Source organism: Callospermophilus lateralis, chromosome 9 (assembly GCF_048772815.1).
Source record: "Callospermophilus lateralis isolate mCalLat2 chromosome 9, mCalLat2.hap1, whole genome shotgun sequence".
Taxonomy (NCBI): domain Eukaryota; kingdom Metazoa; phylum Chordata; class Mammalia; order Rodentia; family Sciuridae; genus Callospermophilus; species Callospermophilus lateralis.
In genome coordinates this window covers 43678523-43698970 of record NC_135313.1, presented here as the reverse complement: position 1 = coordinate 43698970, position 20448 = coordinate 43678523, and the positions used below count along the sequence as shown (strand labels likewise).

Here is a 20448-nt window from a genome sequence, read left to right as displayed (position 1 = left end):
TTAGCAAGAGAAGTTGAATGTCCGATTTTGCCCGGGTCTCCGTTTGTGCACTGGTGCATTTCTTCCAGATTTGTAGGTAACGAGGCTTCTGTAAGGTCACATAGCTAGTGACTGAGTCAGAGGAAGCCGAATGCAGACTTGTCTGACTACAGAGCATTAAGGTTAACATTGCGCTACATTCCTAAACAAGTTTGTTTGCGCTTTTGACTGGAATTTGGTTGCCACTGTGAGAAAAGGATTAAGTAGAGTATTTGCCATTCCACTTTTAGGGGAACTACTACCAAGCCATAATGTGGTGGCCTGAAATACTTAATACCGTACTTATCACAGAAAAGGTGTAAACTAGAAACGCCCACAAGAATTTGCCGAGAGTTCCCAGAGAACGGACGTGCTTCTGGTCGGACAGTCTAAACCGTTACTCCGAATTCTTCACTAAGAGTAAAAAGATCTTGGTTTATTTCTGTAATCTTAAAGTAAATGGCCGTTGTAAATATTTTTAAAATAATACTTTTCATATTGCATTATGTAGTCCCTGCTTACTGTGTAAGCAACCTCCAGCATGGATTGTATTCATATCCTTTTTTCTTAGTTCGTGAACTTGTTGCCATTTGTTTGAATAAATACATTCCAAGAATTTTTTCTCTCCCCTCGCAAGGCTTTAAGGTTTCAGTAAATAAGGGCCTTATAGTGCAGTGCAGTGTATGTGTGTGTATTTGTGTCTTACATGGTGTTGAGTGCTGAGTATAAAGGATTGGTGAAGTACGTGGAGAAGTCACAGAGAACACTCTAGGGGTAGATACATATAAGTAAATGCACAATTACCACAATACTGTTGAGATTGTTTTTGGTTCGAAATTAACGTTTTCCAAACTTTCATTTAGGTGAAAATATAACATTAAAGTGTCATTTATTATGTACCCAGAACTGTGGTAAATTAATTTATTTAATCTTTACAGCAACCCCCAAAGGTAGTTACTGTCTTCATTTTAGGTGCAACTGGGCCACAGGGTTTAGATGATTTGTAAACCACACAGCTAGTAACTGCAAGTTAGAAGTCAGCCCATATGGCTCTGGATACAATTTTCTTAATTGCCAGAAGAACTCATATTTTCTTTAGTGTGCATTGTTAACACACACTCCCAAATAAAAGGATAAAAGAAGAATTAAGACCTAAAGATTAAGAAAAATTAGTCATCCTGTTTGATTATATGATAGAAGTTATTTCTGTTATATAGTGGAATCTAGTGTGAACATGAAACCTTTCATAGCTGGTATTATTTTTCTTACAATTGAGATTACATTCAGTAGGTGTCTCCCAGAGCTCTCCTGTGCTGTCAAGAGTTATCCTTTTGTGTATGTTAACATATCATTTAGCTGATTCCTGGTCTAAACACTCCTGACAGTATCAAATCTCTATGCTGCACTATGTGGAATAGCAGAACTCTAGAGCACATATTTAGGAAGTGAGGGAATACATCCTCATTTTTTTCTACTATACTGGAGAGGGTTATTTTTTTATTTTGTTTTATTTTTTGTGGTGCTTGTGATTGAACCCAGGGCCTCATGTATTTGAGGCAAGCACTCTACCAACTGAGTTATATTCCCAGTCCAGGAGAGGGCTACTGAGGGAAAGGCAAGTATGTATGTTGTCTGGAATTTCATGCAGATATCATATCGTTAGAATGCCACTTTTGTAACTTCAGAGTTACAACTGAATCTAAATACTCCCACTTTGTCCAATTTACCACTTGTAATCCTTAGAGAAAAATTATATCTGACTTTTTTTTTTTTTTTTTGGTGATTCTGGAGATTGAACCCTAGGCCTTAAATCCCTAGGCAAGTGTTCTACCACTGAGCTACAACCCCAGCTAATAATAATAATAATAATACAATCATCATAATAATTGTATTTTATAATACTTATTTCCTAATTATGTCTTCCTAAGTTGGATTTTTTTTTTTTTGAGACAAGATTGGTATGTTGCCCAGGATTGATATGTACTAAATTCCTGGGTTCAGCCTCTCATTGCATCTGGCTGGATCTTTCATCACGTATTTTTTTTTTTTTTCTTTGTGCTAAGAACTTTATTAGTTGTTAGAACTAAAGAGATAAAATCCATTCCCCTCCTTAAGGATTTCAGTCTAGTGGCAAAAGACAGATAATAGGCAATACAGAATTACGAATATAGAAATGTAAAGTGTACACTGAGAGGCGTGGCTTGGAGAAGGCCTAGTAAACTGCCACAGATGTATCCAGTGGTCTGGCAGGAGCATGGTGATTACTTGGTTTCAATATCTTGATTCTTTAAATAGGCTTGAAATTGCCTTATCAGGTCTGGAAGTGACTGGACTCTGGGGTACTGAATTACACATCAAAGATTGCTAAGAAATTGTTGGTTAAAAAGTATTGATGCTAATGTATTAAGTTGTGAGAAATGCAGCGAAGGGGAGCTAGAATAGTTGAGGTTCCTGATCATCATCTTTGTGTTGACCAAATTACAATTGAAGCTAAATCCAAATCATAATCAGAGGATTTCTTGGTAAATATAGAATGGAAATGAGTTTGGTGCTTTTAGTGACTAATATTTCTATGCCTGAGTCAAATCCTTCCCACTGAGTCACATAACTGTCTTATTTTTTGTGGTACTGGGGATCAAACCCAGGACCTTACACATGCTAGGCAAGTGCTCTACCACTGAATAACATCCTCAGCCTGTTCTTATTTTGTGGTAAATTGTTCAGGCTGACTTCAATCCTTCTGCTTCAGTCTCTGGAGTAGCTGGGATTACGTGTGTAAACCATTGTTGCTTGTCTTACATCCTTTGTTCATTGGATTGTGCTGAAAATATGCTACTGTTTGCCTTTCTCCTAATTTTCTTTACTATTAATGGTGATACTTTAAAATTTTTCTTTTTATTAGTGGTGATACTGTCAGGTCTGCTTTCTGGAATATATTTTGCTTTTTATGTTTGCTAAGCCATTATGCTTATTTTACAATCTAACTTTCAGATGTCTTTTTCATGATGTACACATTTATAATTTTAAGTGTATAGTTAAATGGCATTAGATGCAGTCACATTTTTCTGCAATCCTCCACTCTTTCATCTCTCAAACTGTAATTATATACCCATTTAAAACTGCCCTTTCCCCTCCTTCCATAACCCCTGGCAACTTCCATTCTACTGTCTTTGGGATTTGATTACTCTAACTACTTCATGTAAGTGGGATCATACGACATTTGTCCTCATGTCTGGCTTATTTCACATATCTTAATGTCTTCAAGGTTTATTCATTTCTAATTTGTATAAAAATTTCCTTCTTTCTTAAGGCTAAATTCTATTATGTATATATTCCACATTTTATCCATCTGTTGGTGGGGCACTTGAGTTGCTACCACCTTTTGGCTATTGTGAAAAATGCCACTGTGAACATGGGTGTACAAATATCTGTTCCAAGTTTTTGCTTTCACGTTTTTGTATATACTCAAAATTGCTGGATCATATGGTATTTTGATTTTTGAGGAGTCTCCATACTCAGATGATCTTAGTGTACAGGGTCTAAGTGTGGTTTCCGTAGGGAAGACAGAGGGTGAATCTCTTTGTTGTTCCCCTATACGCTCTGATTGTTATGATAATGCCATTAGAGAAGCATATGGTTTGAGTAGAATTCATAGAACAAATGTTTATTTTATTTTTTTTTAAAGAGAGAGGGAGAGGGGGGGGGGAGAGAGAGAGAGAGAGAGAGAGAGAGAGAGAGAGAGAGAGAGAGAGATTTTTAATATTTATTTTTTAGTTATTGGCGGACACAACATCTTTTTTTTTTGGTATGTGGTGCTGAGGATCGAACCCGGGTCGCACACATGCCAGGCGAGCATGCAACCACTTGAGCCACATCCCTAGCCCCAGAACAAATGTTTCAAAGGATCACTGTATTTTATCAGGCAATACGCAATAAATCAGTTAACTTTTGAGTTCACATTTAAAAAATGATAAAAATGAAAAATAATGCATATTTATCTTGATAATATGATCAACCTAAATATACAACAGTTGAAAAATCTGGAAATTTTTCCAAATAAGATTATAAATAAAAATTTATAATTGTATAATGGGGAAGTCAGGAAAAAATCCTTTCATATTTTGTATTTTAAAAAGAGCTCATTCTGGGCTGGGGTTGTGGCTCAGTGGTAGAGCGCTTGCCTCACATGTGTGAGACACTGGGTTTGATTCTCAGCACTGTATATAAGTAAATGCATAAAATAAAAAGTTCTATCAAAAACTAAAAAAACAAATTTAAAAAGCTCATTCTACAGTGTTAATGAATTTGGTTTGTTCCTTTACTGTACTTCTTATATTTGAGATTATCTTTGTAAACATGTACTTATGTAGAGTGAAAGGACACAATGATAAACTTGGTGTTATCTACTAAGTATAAAATTATACAGAACTTAAGAGCTATAGGTGAATCACTTCCATTATCATTATTTATCAAGGGTTTGAATAACAAATCATGATATGGAGTTTGATTCAAACTTCCTGTTTTACTTATATTTTTATTAAACCTTTTTTCTAACTATATGTTGGATTATGGAAAAGTTCTGAGAATAAAATAAACAAGTTCTGTGAGCCCAATACCCAGTTAAGGTAGATAAAATGTCACCTAATGCAGTTGAAGCAGTTATGTGCACATACACCCAAGATATTCTGAATTTGATGTTTATGAATTCATTTTTTAGCTAAATGAGAAATTTTAAACACACACACACAAACTACTTGCTTAATCATTTTTAATTAGAACTGAAATTAAGAAATAAAAACCTGCAAAGTGTCACAATTTTTCTTTTTGACACCAGGCTATTCTTATTTTCCCCCTTCCTTGTTCAGCACTACTATAAACTTTTTAGGATATTTTACCTAGGCCTCTCTAATATTACCCACACCAGATACTGTCCATGTTACTGTTTTGTGAACTAGTCTTTCCTATACTGTTAGACTTTTATACTGACTGGGTTGTTGTCTTCATGAATACCAGGTTTATTTATTTATTTATTTTTTGGTTATATTTCCTGGTTTACTAAATCCGCTTAATAAGCATTTGAAGGCAAAAATCTTCATTAATAGCACTACATGCTGAAGATGTGAGAGTTTAGTGACTATTAAAGTGAATCAATGATATTTGGCTGTCAAAATAGCAAGTGATATTAGGTTGCACTGAAGGAAAAAAAAGCATTGAGAACAAAAGAAGTGGTAGTACAATCATGTCACATCTCTTTGCCTATTGAATTTAGAGCACAATTAGTAGGAAAGTGGGAGAAATTTGAAACAATATTGTTTGGAAAATGGTGAGGTGGTGAGGACTATAGTAATGTTTATTCAATGCTGCTGTTTCAATGTTATCTTTAAATAGATGAAGAGTTATGTGGAATATGGATTAGACTTCCGATCAATGTAAAACAAGTTCTAAATTCCATTACCAAGCTAAGTATTTTTTTAATAAAAAATTGAGATAATTATGGATTCACATGCTCATGCAAGAAACAGTACAGAGTGATCTTTTACCCCAGTTTCCCCAAATGGTAATATCTTGCACAACTATAGCACAATAACATAACCAGAATATTGACAGTGAAATAATTCAGATTTGATTCAAACTTCCGGTTTTACTTATACTTGCATGTGCATGTACATGTACATGTATGCATTTCGCTCAATGAAATTTTAGCATGTGTATTTTACATATCCACTGCCAGTTAAGATATTTAAAAAGTTCCATCATCTTTGGGTCCTCCATGTTGTGTTTTGATCAACTCCCTCCCTTCTGCACTATCCCCCATATCTAGTCACTAGCAACCACCAATGTTTTTATCAACTCTATAGTTTTTTTTTTTTTTTTCCCCCTAGTTATTTCCTCCTCTATTACTGTTAAAACAGAACTGAACAGAGGAGTGGTAATTAATGAAGATTCAAGCTAAGGCACGAAACTGAATTACATGATCTCTAAGGATTTTTCTAACTCTTTTCAATATATAGTTGTACAAAGCTAATTTACAAAGATATAGTCCCATAGACAATATCTCCCCCTGCCTTAAAAAAAAAAAAAAAAAAAAAAGGAGCAGGTCAAAAGGACTTAGGAATTAACGTGGAAAAATTTCCAATGGTCAAAGGTAGAGAACAGTATGAGCAACAAATTAATGACAACAAAGGATTATAACCCAAAGAATAAAATACTAATGGGTCTATAATGTAAACTAATGAATAAAGTAGTAGAGACAAATTTTCCTTACAGAATAATTCTAATAAATAAATATAGAAGGAATGAGGGAAATAGAAAATCATCATTAGCAGTCCATAATAAATATCACTGCAAAAAAGATCCACTAAAGTTAGTAGCATTTCCAAGCTCATGTCTACTTGGAAATTGCCATTATGTTTCCTGACTTGAAGTTAGTAGCAACTATTGCATGCTATTAGGTTTTGGTTACTAAAAGATATTACTGCATAAATTCATAATTGGGTATTTTCCATAATTAACACAATCATTCACCTAGATATTCATAGCCCAAAACTAGGAGTCACTTTAATTACCTCCTGCAATGCTACATTCAACACATTCATGTCTTTCAATACATCGGTGTCTGGTGAGCTATACTTGCAAAATATATCCCAAATCTGACCACTTTTTAATAACTGATCTGCTGCCTCCTTAGCCTGAGCTACTTCTTGTCTGCAGTAGCTTTCCAACTATTCTACCTGTCTTTTATTCCCTTATTCTCAACATTAGTCAATGATCTTTAATATAAAATTAGACTCCTTTAATCTTCTGTATAAAACTCTCTAATGGCTTAGTCATACTTACAATAAAATCTGCTTATTAGTTTGATCTAAAGAGTCCTTTGAGATCTGGCCCCTACCTACTTCTTGAATCCCACATGCTACCATTCTTCTTCTCCTTGCTTATTTCTGTCTAGTCCCAATGGTTGTCTTATTCTTCCTCAATGTCTCCATTCTACCCCAAGACCCTTAATATCTGTCATTACCTCCTGGGAATCATCTTTCTTTCCCTAGATCTTGGTACTGCTTGTTTCTTTTCTTTTCTTTTTGTACCAGGGATTGAACCCAGGGGCACTCAACCATTGAGTCAACATCCCCAGGCCTTTTTTCTATTTTATTTAGAGACAGGGTCTCAATGAGTTGCTTACGGCTTTGCTAAGTTGCTAAGGCTGGCTTTGAACTCACAATCCTCCTTGCTTCAGCCTCACAAGTCAACTGCTTGTTTCTTCACATCAGCAAAGTTTGTGTTCAAATATCACCTCAGGATCCTGAGTGAAGAATTTCTTCTGAGTCAGGCCTGTATCTGCTTAATTTTTTTTTCATAGGATTTATCATTACATGAAATAATATGTATTTGTTTATTCATTATCTGTCCTTTGACTAGAATGTAAACACCTCCAGGGAGGGAATTGGTTTGTCTTTTTACAAATTATTTGTAACACCTTCAATAGAGTGGGCCCTCATATATCTATATTTTTATTTTTAAAACACTAAAAGGAGAAAGGGAAAATGTATCTTTGAAGTATCTTTGAAGTAACAAAGGAGTATTTTTAATTACCTTAAAATTTAACTTGCTTAAAAATTAACTTGAAAATGTCAATATAGCATTGATGACTGAATTGGAAAGCTTTTGAAATAATCTTACACCAAGGAAAAAATTTTATTAAAGTATAGATCACCAGTTATTTAAAAATACATAAGACAAATATACAAAGGCAGTATCATACAACTGATTTCTAAACTCAATACTTTTGAAATACAAAACAATGATCACTACCCTGAAAAGTCAGTTTGTTGACAGAAATTGATCTTTAAGTTGGTCAAAAACTCCTTTCACTCAATTTTGTTTATATGTATTACTCAGTTTATCAGTTTTATCATTTATCAGAACTTTGTTTTTTTCTTTCTTTTTTTAATGTGATTGCTTCTCAAGTATAGTATAGGTTTTTCTTGCAATTAATGTTAGCAACTATAGGTAACTTCCCTAAGTCACAAGAATTCAATATAATCACTACTCTAAATAGTTACCATTTAGAGTTACCTATACTAAGACTCACGTGTTTAAAGTAAAAATATTAACAAGCAAACTATGGGGGTTGAGAGCAGGACTAAGGAAAGACAATCTTATCTTTTACTACAGACCTGCTAAAACAAAATATCTATTACTTACTTTGGTACTATGGCTAGAAAAGCAGTTACTGCTAGACCACAGGTAGCTATGTAGCTGTTCATTTTATATTTCCTTTTCTAAGGAATGACAGACTTTACCAATTAAGTTTCTTAAACCTAAAAAACAGGCATCTATAAACAACCCTGTACTTTAACTTCTTGAAATAAATTATTTTAACAGGTTTATTAGCAGCCTTGTGTGTGGAAAACCAAGTAAATCTGTCTTGTTCCAAAATTAGAATGTTGACTCAGATGGTATCTTCCAGCATCAGTCATGAAGGTGGACCTTCAAAAACTATGTAATATAATAAATGCAAAAATAATTTCATCTATCAATATATAATACTGAGCCAGCAAAAAAACAAAAACAAAAAACCCCACACTCATAAGATAATTCATAAAAAACTGGTTTGTACAAAATAAGAAGTATATATCCTCTTACATAAGAGAAATATATACGGTAATAAAAGTAATCTACAATAAACTTTATAGAGATGATTCCGATTTACATGTTAAGTCTGCCTAAACTAATTGTCACTGAAGGACTGAAAATTTTCTTTTCCTCATGTCATGCCCATCATTATAATTAAGCTGGTCCTAGTTTCTTACAAATATCTTACTTCCTTGGATTTATCTACCACACCCTCACTGTACTGCAATTAACTTATACGCTGGGCCTGCCCAGCCTGCCTATAAAGCCTTTCTTCCAAAATATACCAGATGTATTAAACAGAGGCATCATTTAGTAGAATTCTGCACTTCAAGACAGCATCTGAAGAACCAGCAACTGGTCCTCTGATGTAGATACCTCTCATTTCACATTATCACAGAAACAGTGCAGTTCACCAACTACTCCTTCCTTACAGGAAACTCAGTAGCTGTAAAAATTTTGTTCAGTTTCAAACATTTCAATACTTATTAATTCCAAAGATCCGAACACCATGTAGTTGGGGCATTTTGGGAATAAGCACACTCAGAAGAGAAGCTGTGTTTAGGATGAAGTGAGTTGAATCATACTTCGTATAGAAACTTGCCAGAAAATATCTGTTGAGATAAAAGTCAAGAATACATGTAACATCCAAAAATGAAATTATTTAGAATTTTAAAAAATTAAAAGGTAGAAAAAAGGCCACCAAACACAAATACCTAAAAGTAAAACCATTTTGGATCACTAAAATAAAAATTTTAATTTAGGTCCAAGTTTATTTTAGATTGGTATTTAAAAGTGTGTTTAGTGGTGGTGCACATTTTGCATTTCTGTAATTATGTTAAATGCATTTAATAGAATGCACTGCAATTTAGCAAAAGCTTTAAAGTGGAAAGCTTTCAAAATAGGTTGCATATGCCCTCTGAGACTTCAAATGTAGTTTTGTATTTATGTATATATTTCTGGATCCAAAGCATCCATCATGGTCTCAAAGGGTTTTGTGACTCACCAAAATGTTAAGAATCACTATTGTAAACCTTTGAAAAATTAGGGTTTTGGTAGTACAATTCAGTATCTTTGAAAGAAAGAAATAATTGGTTGTCCTTTTGATGTTCTCATTTTTGTACTATAGTTGAACAGGTCTACAATCAATCCAACTGGAAACCTGAAAGTCACCGTTGTAAAATTACGACTGTTTTGCTATAATTAAACACATGCACACAGTCAGACATTTAACCATCTGAGAATTTGTTTTAATAAGTGTAAACCACCTTTAAGACCATAAAATGAGCCTAGAACATCTAGTTTTACCCAAGGATATAAAGAGTGCAAATATATCCTCTGGCTACAAAGAGCACTCTCACACTGATAGGATGTGAATCAATATAATGCCTTACTTGATCAAAACTAAGAATTTAGTTTCCATATAGTTGTCAGTCTAATTACTTTCAGAGAACATAGGAAAGTATTCTAATAGCCTCTCCTCTATTGTCATTCGTTTCTCCTCAGGGAAGAGACATATATAACATAGTCAGAAAAGAACAGCTATTTCCAAATAGGTCTGAAAACATCAGACAACTGTATACATCATTACCAGAACTGTTAAGACAGAAAAATTCTACGTCTATTTCAAAAGTAGCCAGAAAATTCTTTCTTGAGTAAACCATATTCCTCGATTTTTGCTTTATATTGTTTCTTCCCACTTTCAGAGACTTTGAAGACTATTTTTATACTTCCTTCACGGAATAAAACAGGGTTATCAGTTGCATTTAGTAAGCACATTTGATTTGCTGTCATCGTTATAGGTTTAATCTATAACCTGACAGGCTGAAATAAATTTAGTGTATCTTATCATACTATTAGCCTATGCACCTGGTGTTTTAATGAAACCTAATTGTGTGTATAGATTATATGAAAATTATCTGACTCTTAAAAAAATATAAATGCATTAAAAATAAGCCTAAAAGCATTTATTTACTAATGGATCTATTGGAGACCTGAGTTAGAAGATAGATATTTAGGGTTTATTGTGGGCTCTTGATTCCAAATAACTGCAAGATCTTTAGCACAGTCATACATTTGAATATTTTTCCTGCCCCTCTAATACTGAGGCTTGAACCCAGAGGCCCACTACCATTGAGTCATACCACCAGTCCTTTCTTTTTATTTTGAGACAGGGTCTTGCTAAGTTGTCAAGGCTAACCTTGAACTTGCTATCCTCCTGTGTATCAGCATCCCAAGGTCACTGAGATTATAGGCATGCACCACAGTGCCCAACAGAATCTGTTTCTTTATCTAAAAATCTGGAATAACACTGTATGTCACACCTACCTGACAAATTACGATCAAATATGAAGATTGGAAAGCACTCTGAAAAGTACTGGGGCTAGGGATATATAGCTCTGTGATAGAGCACATGCCTAGAATACGTAAGTTTCGGGGTTACATCCTCTGCACCACACACACAAAATAAATAAATAAAGAAATAAATAAATAATAAAATAAAAATAAAATCAATGCTATAAAGATGGTTTCAATGTTGTTTCTTCAGTTATGTAAGGAATTTAATCCGAATAGCTGAAATCATACCTGTGAGTCAAAAAAATATTTTAAGAAATTATTTGACTGTTTTCATGATAGTTATTATTACATATATTAAGTACAATTCTTGAGGCTGAGGTTGTGGCTCAGTGCTAGAGCGCTTACCTTGCATGCATGGGGCACTAGGTTCAATTCTCAGCACCACATTAAAAAATAAATAAAGGTATTGTGTCCATCTATAACTAAAAATTAAAAAAAAAAAAGAAAAAAGATACAATTCTTGGGGCTACTGAGGTTTTCAAGAATGGCCAAAGTCACATAGCTTGAAAACAACAGAGCCAAATCTCAAATTTAGGACTAAAACAACCTTTATTTTTATTCTTAATATTTATTTCAGTTAGGCCATACAGACATTTTTCTTTTGAGGTTAATTCCTGCCCTCTTGCCTCCCAGTACTGGGAATTAACTCAGGGGCACTCTCCCACTTATCTACATTCCCAGCCTGTTTTACTTTTTATATCTAAATAGGGTCTTACTAAAATTGCTGAGGCTGGCCTCAAACCTGCAATCCTCTTGTCTTAGCCTCCCAAGTTATTGGTTTTATAGGCACGTGCCACTATGCTTGACTTTTGAGGTTTAAGAGTCATAACTAAACCAATTCAAAGTTTCTATAAAATGCTATAAATGTAAAGAAAAAGAAACCTATGACTTTATGATCAGTTTATTCCTTCCCTTGAAAGTGTAATCCCTACTTAAACATCTATCCAAATCTATGACTCTTTAGTCTAGCTTAAAAATTTCCATCACCTTCTGAAAGTCTTTCCACCTACCCCAGACTACACTGATTCCATCATGGATATAGCATTATGTCTGAGTTCTGTGGTAGAGTGTTAATTAAGACATATGTGAACCTATTTATTATGTGCAAGACATTGAGTTTGGGATTCAAAGCAATCTATGTACTTACACACTCTTAGAAGGCAAAAAAAAAAAAAAGTGTATATACAATTTTTCCAGTTGTATCTAAGGTGAGGTGGGGGCAAAACAGAAGAGCTTGCTTAACCAGGTGAGAGTGGGTGGGGATAAAATATTCAGATAAAGGGAAAATGAGGTAGAAAGGATTGTATGGAAAGCCCTGATATCAAATAATAAGAGAAAATTAGATACAAGATACAAAATTAAGATAGCTTACAAATAGATATTATCTTATTTATCTCTCATAGCATCAAGTTAGGTATCTTTAGCTAGAATTTTATACGTGAGCAGACTAAGCTGAATAAATGGAAGACACAGGATTCAAGTCAGGTCTGTGCTACATGCAAAGCCCAGAATTTCTTTTTCTAAACTATATTTTCTTCTCCCAAAGAATTTGAAAATCCAAATAAGGCTGGGTTGCCAATGAAATTCTTCTGATCTTCTAAATTACTGTTTAGTGAGATTAATCTGATAGTGCAGAATAGGATATGATCATGTGTTTAATTTTCTTATATGAAACTTAAGGACATGTATTAAACTACATATCCTAGAATGTCTACGTATACTGAAGAACATGTAATGTCTCCAAATGTACTAACTGAAGTGAAAATTGCTTTATCATCAACTCGTTAAATAACTTGCCTGTGCCTTACACCACACCTGAGGTAGTTACTTATTGATAGAAGTTTTCAACAAAATATTTTGTTTCTAATTCTAATTCAATCTGATAAATGGATAACTTCCTATTACCCAATCTTCTTTATACTTAAATATTTCTGCAACTTACAGAATTATTGGAGAAATTGTGAAAAACTTCCGTGAAGATGTAAACTGTACTCCATAGTCCAGCTGTTCCCAATGAGTTAGGAGCCTTGCTTTACCTTGGTCAGGAGTTTCAAAAGGTGTTCCTTTTACTGCATGCAAAAATACATACATCCCCTGAAAAACAAGCAAGATGATATATAACCAATAACAAATACAAAATTTGTCCTAGTGAGTTAAGGGTAAAGCTGGTTCCAGGGTATCTATGACTGTATGATTTAATTGAACAGTTCAAATTTTAAGATTTCATAACCAATTAAAGACTCTGGCCAGTTTCTGCATGGCAAATAAAACTTTCTGAGATATAGAAATATTACTGGATGAAAATCAGTAAAAGATTAATCCAAAGTAAGCTATTTTATAAAGTTGAAGATAAAAGTATCATCAGGGTAGTTTCACATCATTACAATTAGGTTATCTAACACCTTTCCTAGAAACAGGATTACCTTTTTCCAAATGTATAGGGAAACTTTTCTTCAATGTTATATTAGTAAATCTGATGATACTTACCTCTGCTTTAGTAGTTATCTTCCTAGCAACAAAGATGGTTTGATGTAATAAGTATAAAGTCAACTCAATTCCCTTTTAAAATCACCACTGTGCCTCTATGGTGTTTCTTTTGAAGTCAGGTTTTAAAAAATCAGAGAAAAACATATTTGGTATTGGGGGTTGATCCCAGGGGTGCTTTACTACTGAGCTACATCTCCAGTTCTTTTTATTATTTACTTTAAAAAAGGATCTTATTGAGTTGCTGACCATGAGTTATTGTGCTCGGCTAGTAAAACATACTGCTAAGAGCTATTCTGACTATATATTTTTCACATCTAATTTTGTAGTAAATAGCAAAAATAATGTGTCGGGAGCCATTCTCACACGTGACTGGGTGACTCCCGGTTAGGGTCTGAGGCGCTCTGGCTGTGTCGGAGCTTTCCCGGCCCTCTCCTGTTGAGAGAACCTGTCCGTGTGGGGGTGTAACTGACCACTGACCCCGGAGGCCCAATCACTGACCCTGACCTTGGAGTGCGGCCCCCCTTCAACCTTCTTTGGATGGAATTATCCCTTGAGTTTCTTGCTCCCCAATAAAAGGCTACTCCCTGGCGTGCTCGCTCTCTCTCTCCTGCTAGCCCTGAGTAATCCTTGCTGCCCTGCTGGGCGGTTAGAGGAGGGAACCAGAGAGGGGAGCCATCTCGGACCTGGTCATAGAAAAAGGTAACTGAGTCTGTGTGTTTATTTCGATCTCACTAGCTAACTTTTATGCCAAGAACCTCATTAATGAAACCATTGCGCTGGCCGCATGGTAGAACAATGTATACTCGATTTGGTTTCATTGAGATTATGATGCTAATTTATACTGATAAGTAGTCCTTTATTCATTTCACAATCACTGTTTGAGGCACTAGTAAGAGCATAAGCCTAAATATTATTATGTAACTGTTTTCCCTTTACAAGCCATGATATGAAGTCATTTTTTTGAAGTCAACTTTTAACAAATATATAGAAAAAAATGTTTTGCAATTTTATATTGTACCAGATTAAAAGAACTGTATCTTTCAAAGCTTGGTTGGCTTCATAGTATTAACTAGCTGCAAAACACCTAACCTATGGAGGAAAGAACTCAGGCTTCGATGAAGTCCACAAACACTTAATGGTGACTTGTGTGTGTAAGACACATAACACGTATGCACATATGAGATTCAACAAGACTTGTCTCCAGCCTTGAAAAAACATTCAGTCTTCTGAGGGATGCTAAGGAAAAAACACACACAAAACAACTAGAAGGTAAGGCAGACACTGCTATCAAAAGTACCACCAGAGTACTCGGGAAATACAGAAGAAAAGGACTGTTTCTGTGGCAGAAGCCTTGATGCTACCCTGTCAACTACCTCACTGTTGATGGTTCAGCTCAAATGAAAACTCCTTAGTGAAACCCTCTCTAGCAATAGTTAACCACCTGTTTATGTGCTTGCATAGAATTTCACTGAAAATACTTTTATTGCAGCACACTATATTGTGTGAAGAGTTGTTTGTGTAATGTTTGTTTTTCCATTAACCTGAATACTTCAGGAAAAAGGGCTAGTACCGTCAAGTATTAGATATATTGGAAGACAACATTAATCCAAGACCTATTTGTGCTATAAGCACTAGGAAACCATTTTTATAAGGGCTTTAAAGGAAACAATGAAGCAGAAAGTATGTGCCTTCAAATTCTTTTGTGATTCCAAAACAGTATGTTTGATTATATATCTTCTACCCCAATATGTTTAAAAGTTCTCATACAGAAAAGAGAATATTTATTTCATGGCTAGTCCTTATTCAAATAAAGAGAATTCTTTCATTTTTAAGGCTAATAATTTTGTGAAGCATTAAAATATCATGCTGGGCGTTATAACACTGTATAAAAAGAATCACTAGGTTTCTATTATATGGTTCAGAGAGGTAAATATATTTTTCTGCTGGGTGCAATAATTAGGTTTGTTTTCCCATGTTTAAAAGCATTCAACATGCATTTCACATTTTTAATTGGTTTAATGTAAGCTATCTTCAAAGGAAACTTAAAATTTAGAGTCATGTAATTGCTACATCTGTGGGTGGCTGAGTTAGGTGAACTAATAATAAATCAGAAGTTTGCTTTCCTACATGGTGTCAATTGCTTATTTGTTCATGACCATATACTGTGCCTCAATTCAAGTTAATCAACTTGAAAACAAGGAGTATGGGGAGAGGGAATAACTTCTAAAATACATTTAAGACATGTGCCATTTTAAAAGGGAAAAGAATTTATTCAGAACATGTAAAAAGTTCATTAGAAATATAGAAATTAAAAGACAAGCCAGTTATGTCTGGATTGAAGGTATATGCCTGCAATCCCAGCAATGCAGGAGGATCACAAGTTCTAGGTCAGCCATGGGAACTTAGCAAGACCCTGTCTCATAACAGAATTTTAAAAAAGGATTAGCTCAGTGGTAGAGAGCCCTAGTTCAATCCCTAGCACTTCCAAAAACAAAAAACAAAACAAACAAACAAACAAACTCCACAAAAAAGAGGCAATAAACTACTATTTACTACTAATTATGAAACTATAATAAATAGGTGATAATAGAATGTAGAGATGTATAGATTTCGGAAAGAGGTAAACCTGAATAGTCTTCAACAGAAATCAGCCAGGTAGGGCAAGAAGGATAGGAAAGTATTAAAAAACAGAGCTGAAGCCAAACCAAAGAAGTGAGAGCAAGTTGATTTCCTTTATTGCCAGAGTTTAGAGATGGTGAAGACTGTGTTTAGAGATGGTTAAGGCTGAGTCCCTTTCTTGCCTCTGCACTCTTATTAACTTGTATTAGATGCTGCGCAAAGAACTTTGGATTTTACCATATATGCAATGGAGAATCCCTGAAGGACTTGAGAGTGTAACTTGACAGTGAAAAAGAATAAAACATGGGTTCAGGGTGTAGCTCAGTGGCAGAGTGCCTGCCTAATATGTGTGAGGCCCTGGGACAATGCTTGTTACCAGAGATAAAAAAAAAAAAAAAAAAAAAAATATATATAAAATGCAGACATGAATTTTAAAAACATTTCTCTGCCACAGTGGCATAGAGGAGGGTAGAGGAGCACCAACAATAATTTTACTGGAGTAATTTACCTGAGGAAAAAAATGAGGGTGTGGGGATATAGCTGACAGTAAAGCAGAAAGACAGGAAGGGTTCTGACCAAAAGGATAGGGAAAATAAAGGAAAATGAGGACCACATATCCTGGTTTGCATAGGACAGTTCTGATTTACACCTATTCTCTTGGAGTAGTTATTACTAGAGCTCCCTTTTATTCTTAAAACAGTTTCAGTCTGAATGATACATTATATCAATTGCTTTACCATTGACATTCAGCTGTCTGGCTGGTTTATCTGACAGACCCTGATGTCTCTAGATAAGATTAATAACAATCAAAAATCAAGAATATGATGAGTTTAGATGGTACTTTTTTAGTTTATGATGCAGAGTGATCTGGTAATATGCATTTGAGCATCATTAGTCTACATGTAGAAACTCAAAATATGGGTAGATGAAGTAATCTAGATAGAATACATAGCACAAGAGATAAAAAAAAAAAGGACCAGCAATATTTATGAAAAGAAAAGAGAAGATATAAAGACCCTGCAATAATGACTGAGAAGGAAATCAGAAATATACCTTAGAGAAAGTGATCCCATAGAAGCCAAGGAAGAGTTTCATAAAAAGAGGGGAATAGTGTCAAATATTTCACAGAAGTGAAAACCAATGTTCACTGGGTGTTACGTTATGGCATGTGCCTCTAGTCCTAGCTACTAGGAAAGCTGAGGTAGAAAGAGGATCACCTGAGCCCAGAGAATTTGGAACCAGTCTTTGTAACACAGGGAGACTTCCACGTCTTACAAACAAATACACACAACAGTGTTTGACCTAATAAGGTCTATCACATAAAATGGACTAAATGAATATTCACCTATCATTTTCACCAGCATGTCACCCTTGACTCCCTTTGGTCAATTTCAAGTATACTCCAGGAAAATGTAAAATAAATGTTAATTTTTAAAAATCTATTTCTTCTACATTTTTCTTATTGTTCTGAGTTCTTCATTTTAAAAATATCTTTAAACAGTTCATTTGTATTCAATTAAACTTCTCTATTAACTTCATTTTTCTTTCATTCTACTTCATTAAGGCATTAAAGACAAGAAAAGTCACTATCAAGATTGTTGTGTGAGTGGGTTTTGGTTTTTAACAAGCAAATTCCAGGGCTACCAGGGCTGCATTAATATGATCAATAGAGTCAAATTTCTGATACTTTGTAGAGCTAATACAATACAGTTAATATATAGAGGAGAGTGAGAACAAATACAGTAAAGGCATCATAAGATGCCAAACATGATTAAGCTTAAAATCTCTACTGAAACAAGAAAGTATACGTACACAATTTAGAAAGACTTAAGAAGGATTAAAATAAAAGATTTTAATTGGATTGTAGGTAACCAAAAATCACAATTGCTTCTGAAATACTCTGGTTGATTGACAGATTCTATACAAACAATAGGAGAAAAAGTCCCACTTAGAAGAAAGGTCCAATGTTAAAGTGTGGTAGAAAAAAATAAAATCCTATCCCAGATTATAATTCTTCAAAACTGACACTTATACACTACAAACTACTGAATTGTACAATTTTTTTATACTGTTGGGGATGAACTACACATTTTAAATAGGTGAATTTTATAGTATATAAACTATATCTTTATAAATCTGTTAGAACACACTAAGCTGTTGGTTTGCGGGTGTAGCTCAATGGTACAGGACTTGCTTAGGATGCTCAAGACCCTGGGTTTGATCCCCAGCCCAGACAGAAAACAAAACAAAAAAACCCTAAAACAAGAAAAACCCACCAAATACTATCCACGTTTTTCTTTATAACGTATTAAGTACATTCATATTGTTATGGAACCAGAACTTCTTTCATCTTGCAAAATTAAAACTGTACCCATTAGACAATAAATCCCCGTTCCCTCTTCCCCTTAGCCTCTGGCAACCACTCTCTCTTACGATTTTAAGTGTTTATAATAAGGTGAAATTCTTACCAGATTATGTATAATATTTGTTAAGGTCCAAGCAACAGGAACACTGAAGAAAGGAATGCTGAGTAAGACAATATGGAGCAAGCCAACTCCTAATGCATATGTCAGCCACATACCCCGGCTGTTCATTACACGGGTATTTGGATTCACTTCACTGTGGGCAACTCCAACATTCATGTTTGCTCTGAAGAGAAAAAATAAACAGTGATACAGCTGGAAATCTAAATACTCCTAATTCTGACACAATGAAATATTACCAGGATTATTTTTCCTTGTTATTCTGAAATAGAACACACACCCTCCAAAATGTGCTACTTGCAGATGCTGGTATAGGCAGCAAAGAAGCTTTAACATCTTACTTAATGGTAAGATAAACAAGAGTTATTTTTATGGTTCCCTTTCCTAAAACTTGTCTTCTAGGATGTCAGTTTTAGTGAATGAAATAATGGGCAGGAAAACTCAAACTTAAAAGAGAAATGTCTATTTTTTTTTCCATTATGAGCACAGTTAAGTCATGAGCTAAATTTACCAACAGAATAAATATTTAAAAAAAGAAAAAAGGGGGAAAAAAAAAGAACCCACGTAGCCAGTCTGTTCTGAGTAGTGAGATGCTTATATCTAATGTAATGTTGTACCCATACAGTAGTCAAAGAGTTCAAAGCACTCCTTTTTGAGTACTGAGCCTGGAAACAACATGTTGATATAATGTGTAAAATTTATGTAGTCAAGGGATAGGTTTGTTTCTCAATTTTGTGACACACTAGGTTAAAAAAAGCAATAAATCTTTCTTCCGAATATTTCAATAACTCTAAAACTTTAGTTTTTCTTCCTTTTTTGAAAGTTTTCCCTTCCTCTTTTATATTCAAAACAAACACCAAAGTAAGAAATGACAGTAGCCCTCAGTCATTTTTAATTATAATGTTTACTTAGGTCTAAGAATTCCTTAAACAATATCAAATTGTTCTAAAGAATATCTATTATTCTAAGAAGGGGAAAAATGGGGTTAGATTGCATTTTAAGAACCCCTCATTAAAAATATACATTGACTCTTTTTTTATTACAGAGCTAGCAAAGAGGAATTTTTTTCATAACCATATCCCAGCAAGTGTTTCCGGAATATAATGTCCTTTTACCCTGTCAAGATCTATGGACTAGGCATCAGGCTTAAGGTGATGATAGTTACACTAAGACAAAAGTTAGTTTAGTGTGTAAATATTTCTTCTACTATAAAAACCCATCATTTATGGTACCTTATTTTTAAATTTTATAAATTCTACTTAGAACATGAGTTAAGATAGTTTTCCCAATTTCCACACTGTTTTCGCAAACAATTCTCGAAGGAGGCCTAAAATTCACATGTCAGCGGCAGGCAAAGCTGGGGTACTGATCCTACTTCAGTTCGGAAACCATTCCCAGCAGGTGTGCCGCGCCTCTCGACTGCCCGCAGACAAGGACTTCTCAGACAGTGAAGAGACTCTCAGCTCTGCCCTCGCCCAGGCCTTTGGCGAGGGCGACCCGCAGCGGCCCGCACTGGGTACTCCCCAGCCTACCAGACCGCCCCGGAAGCCTCCAGGCGGGTGGAAACCCCCACCCTGACCTTCGTTGTCGCGTCGCACCTCCTGTCACGGCCGTGGCACAACAGCGAGGGTTTGAGGGAGAGTACCTACGGCCGCTTGGCCGGCAGAGCGCCCCGGGTGCCACGTAGTAGATCCTGGGCCTCCAGAAACTCGCGCCCAGCCAAGACAGCAGCACAGCCCCACGCACCGGTATCCACTTACCCGCCGCCCGGTTCCGGCGGCCGGCACGGCGCAAGAGCAACCCAGCGGCAACCTCAGCTTACGCTCACGCTACGAAAGCCAAGTCTTCCCCA

At 35.1% G+C, this 20448-nt stretch overlaps 1 protein-coding gene across 7 annotated transcripts in view; it reads right to left on the bottom strand.

Annotated features, from left to right (window-relative positions):
- Ormdl1 (ORMDL sphingolipid biosynthesis regulator 1) overlaps window positions 1-20448 on the bottom strand; it is a 22252-nt gene extending 1804 nt beyond the window's left edge. Inside the window, exons 1-5 of one of the 7 annotated variants that reach the window (XM_077110259.1) lie at window positions 20343-20448; window positions 18582-18762; window positions 12950-13101; window positions 11353-11429; window positions 9128-9263 (exon numbers count right to left, since the gene is read on the bottom strand). In XM_077110259.1, coding sequence (XP_076966374.1) covers window positions 9211-9263; window positions 11353-11429; window positions 12950-13101; window positions 18582-18755 — 456 coding nt within the window. In that variant the 5' untranslated portion in view covers window positions 18756-18762; window positions 20343-20448 and the 3' untranslated portion in view covers window positions 9128-9210. The other 6 variants (XM_076866648.2, XM_076866646.2, XM_076866649.2 and 3 more) reach the window with 6 other exon arrangements.